Source organism: Gavialis gangeticus, unplaced genomic scaffold (genome assembly GCF_001723915.1).
Source record: "Gavialis gangeticus isolate Ggan-Ray unplaced genomic scaffold, GavGan_comp1, whole genome shotgun sequence".
NCBI lineage: Eukaryota > Metazoa > Chordata > Crocodylia > Gavialidae > Gavialis > Gavialis gangeticus.
In genome coordinates this window covers 20,545,693-20,550,029 of record NW_017729015.1, presented here as the reverse complement: position 1 = coordinate 20,550,029, position 4,337 = coordinate 20,545,693, and the positions used below count along the sequence as shown (strand labels likewise).

The following is a 4,337-nucleotide window of genomic DNA, read 5'->3' as shown; positions in this document are numbered from 1 at the left end:
AGAAGTCTAGGATAAGCATATTTTCTGCAGCCAGAAGCTAAATGGAAGTTAGAACTATATTTGTTGTCTGCAAGGATGAGGAGAACCTGGCGATGCATGGGACTAAACAGTGTCCAACTTGTTCAGCTTTACAGACTGAGGAGCACCAGACCCAGGAACACCAGCTCCAGAAAGCAAAGGAAACTCAGGGTGGATAATTCCACCTGTAAACAGCACATGAATGAGGTGACAGCTAGCTATTCTATGGGGTAGTAAGGTGGAATGACCAGCTAGCAGGGCAGGTTAAGGGTCTTCACTCTCTCACAAAGCAAAAAATCAGAGCCAAGTCCTCTGCTGATGTTGTACGTTGACCCAAATGTTCAGAAGTAACTGCTTTGACATAAAATATCTGCAATATCTTGTCTTCCTTCCATTTGCCTAGGGCCTAAGAACCAGAACGGTAGCTTTTCAGATGCTAGAAGAAGGTGAAGGGGCATCTACTCTTTGAAGTTCCTTACTCCAAGCATTTGAATTAAACAGAATTTCCCCCCCTTCTCCTCTTACCCACCCACCGAGATCAAAGTTTTGAACCAGCTGGTTGAAAGTTATTTCCATCACTACCAAGTTATAATCTTTCTAGATAGCAGGAGAATCAGTGAATCCCTCCAGGAATGCCAAATCAGCCACTACCTGACTTTATAATGTATTTGCAGCTTTATTATAGTTACAAAACAGTTTTCCAAGTCTTGTTAGCACTTCAAAAAATATAGAACAACCCAAAATTTCTTTTCAGGTCACATTTAACCCATTCTGAAAGTGTTCCACAGTGATTTAGCAAGCATATCCCGTTTGAAGAAGCTGCACAGAGCAAACTGAATGTCCTATAAAAACATTGGCAGGCGTGCTGGAATTCAGTTCTGGCATGAAGCAGCAGGGAACAGTCCATGGTGCCACAGCAGCTGATCTGAATAAGAACTGAGTAAGGAACTATGTTTCTGTTGGACTCCTAGGCTGACAGACTGGCTGAGCCAGACCTCTGCCCATCTCGTCTCTCAGAGGCTGCTGTTACTACTGACCCACTTTTACTTTGCCACTTAAACTACACGCAAGGTCTCCTGCTCGCCTGAATTATTCAGGGCTCTCAAACCTTGAGTCCATACTAACTAAAGGCTTGTTTCTTCAACCATGCCTCAGAGTTAGAATCAAATTACACAAATTGTTCCACTGTCTTCAAGAGAAACATGTACATCGGTGGTAGCGCATCCAAAGGGAAAATTGCAACATGGGCCGGATGGCTGAAATACTGACAAGTTGCATTAGAGTTAGCCAACTACCTCCCGCCCCACAATTTACTGTTTTTGCAGAAAAAAAAAAAGTCAAGAAAACCTGTCCACAGCTTTCACTTTCCACACATCTAAAATTCATTATGTAAATAAATAGTGCCCTGCTATCAGAACCAGCCCCATTTCATGTAAGTGAATTGATTTAAAGTCTGTGCGCTGACCAAGACCATCAGACGTTGCCTTCCAGAATTTCACTTGCTCCTTGTTGCTCTAAGCAGCAAAAAGGTACAGATACACCTACTCTAAGCAGTTTTGGTTTCAGACCAACTAGTGGAACAAAGGTTTCACACTTTAGAAAAAAGTTACTAGATGTGAACTGACCTAGAAGTTGGCACCAGCTTGGAAGCAGAGATTTTCCTAAGAACTGGACACACCTCAGGCTGACAAAGAAGTTCATATCCAATCCGGAGGTTTTGTTTTGTTTGGTTCTGTACTCAGGGGTTGTTAACCGACTAGGCAAGATCAAATGTCAAGTTGCTGAAGCAAATTAAAGCACTACTGCCTTGGATCTTCAGCTTTCACAGCATCACCCTTCTAGCATTAACTACACTGTCACAGAGCACCCACCCACTGGAATAACAGCACATCATTAGATCCCTCGCTCAGCCGATGAGTCATAGCAGGACTTTGGGCCCCTTGAATATCTGGCCGCTCTGAGGGCATGTAGATTAGTAGCTAAGAACATTGGTTGAGATTTCTCCACCAGGTCAGGAGATATAATTGCAACATTTATCTTTAACATCAGAGGGAAGCATGTAGCTGTGCCCCCATGACTTCATCACAAATAACTTTCTCAAGTGCTCTGGGATCCTCCAGATCGAAGGCACTGGAGGTGGGCACCGCTCGACCACTACAATCGACTACTTACTTCTTTAAGCTTGGTTTCTGGGCATTCCGACTGCAAAGTGAGAGTAGCTCCTTCAATATTTCTTGGCATGGGAGTTGAACCAGGATTTATAGTTAAATGAATCTGATCTGGAGAAATAATGTGTTGCACATAACCCTGGGACATTCCTTCATGATCTGCTATTAGATGAAATCCTTCTTCGTGACCCTCTGGTAAAAAAGACAAATGATCTCCACAATGTCCTTCATCCTCGTCATCCTCCAATATGCCATGGTCCTGCTCAATTAGAACAGTTGTCCTGTCATAGACTGTCCCAGATGATGAAGGAAGCAGTCCATTTTTATCCACAAACCTCATCATCTTAACGTCTTGGGTCAACTCATCATCCTCTACTACATAGCAGATAACATTGTCGTCAGGACTATTTTCCCCCATTGTTCAATCGAATTCAGTGCAATGTTGTAAAATGAAAGTGTAACAACTCATCTGCAACAGAGAAGTGAAAAGAGTGAATAAAACTATTTGGACGGGGGGGACACTTGTTCATTTCAGCTCTCGAGGGTGTCGGCTCCTGCAAGTTATTCCCTATCCAGGGAGCATTTCACATTTGCATCAAGACAACGAGAGGGCTCTTGCATCCATCTCGGCTGATACACAAACCAGCTTCAAAGCAACTCCAAGCCTTTAAAAGCCCGTCACCTGAGATAGCTTTGTTTATACAAGTTTGAAACACAAGATTCATAGATGCAATGCTGGCTTGCATCCACAGACGCTTCTCAAGCAAATCCCAGGACGTCATTCTCCCGCTGTACTCGGCTTTGGTGAGGCAGCAGCTGGAGTACTGAGTCCAGTTTTGGGCTCCACAATTCAAAAAGGATGTGGAGAAGCTTGAGAAAGTGCAGAGGGGAGCCTCGTGCATGATCAAAGGTCAGGAAAACAGATCTTATGATGAGAGGCTGAGAGCTATGGGACTCTTCAGCCTGGAAAAGCACAGGCTCAAGGGTGATCTGGTGGCCACCTATAAGTCCATAAGGGGTGTGCATCAGGATCTGGGGGAATGCCTGCTCACCAGAGCGCCCCAAGGGATGACAAGGACCAATGATCACAAACTCGTCCAGGACTGTTTCAGGCTGGACATAAGGAAGAACTTCTTTACTGTCCGAGCCTCTGAGGTCTAGAACAGACTGCTGCCAGAGGTGGTGTGAGCACCTACTCTGAATGCCTTCAAGACACATTTGGACGCTTATCTTGCTGGGATCCTACGACCCCAGCTGACTTCCTGCCCCTGGGGCAGGGGGCTGGACTCGAACATCCTCCGAGGTCCCTTCCAGCCCAAATGTTTATGAGACGCTCGGGTCAGAAGGACCCTCAGCAGATCATCGGGTCTGACCCCCTGCCTAGGCAGGAAAGAGCGCAGGGGTCAGACAACTCCAGCCAGGTACCTGTCCAGTCTCCTCTTGAAGACCCCCAAGGTAGGGGACAGCACCACCCCCCTTGAAGCCCGTTCCAGATCCTGGCAGCCCTCACCACGAAGAAGTTATCTCTAATGTCCAACCTTAATCCACTCTCTGCCAATTTGTGGCCGTTGTTTCTAGTTACTCCAGGGGTGCCCTAGTAAATCAGTTGTCTCCCATTCCCTGCTGCCCCCCTGATAAATGTATAGGTGGCCACAAGACCCCCCTCAACCTCATCTTGCGGAGGCTGAAGAGATCCGGGTCCCTCAGTCTCTCCTTGCCCACAGGCCCCCAACCATACGAGCAGCGTTCTCTGATTCCAGTCGAGGTTGTCCGTATCCTTCCTGAAGTGCAGTGCCCAAAACTGGATGCCTGACCAGCGCCGCTTCAAAGGGAGGCACCCCGTCCCAGGACCCAGCACAGGGCGAAGTGCGGGCAGCCTAGCCGACGGCTCCGTTGCACTCCCGGCTCGCGTCCGTCCGGGAGTCGACCACGACCCCGAGAGCCCTTCCCCCGCCCGGGCGCGTGGGGGGGTGGTCCAGGCCCCGCGCAGCGCCGTGCACTGGTCAGCACGAGCCCAGAGCACAGGACTGCCCGCCCGGACGCCCGCCGCGGCCTGGCTCTCCAGCAGACCTGTCAAGAGGCACCTAAAGGCCCAGCACCAGGACAGCGGCCGCGGCGGGGACCAGCCCCGTGTCGGCTCCGGGCCGGGCG

At 48.5% G+C, this 4,337-nt stretch overlaps 1 protein-coding gene across 1 annotated transcript in view; it reads right to left on the bottom strand.

Annotated features, from left to right (window-relative positions):
- The window catches only part of MTF1 (metal regulatory transcription factor 1), a 29,405-nt gene extending 26,716 nt beyond the window's left edge, over positions 1 to 2,689 (bottom strand). Inside the window, exon 1 of the mRNA XM_019512544.1 lies at positions 2,191 to 2,689. Within this exon, the coding sequence (XP_019368089.1) occupies positions 2,191 to 2,604 (414 nt within the window). The 5' untranslated portion in view covers positions 2,605 to 2,689. The remainder of the gene's footprint in view (positions 1 to 2,190) is intronic.
- Between the last annotated feature and the right edge of the window lie 1,648 nt (positions 2,690 to 4,337).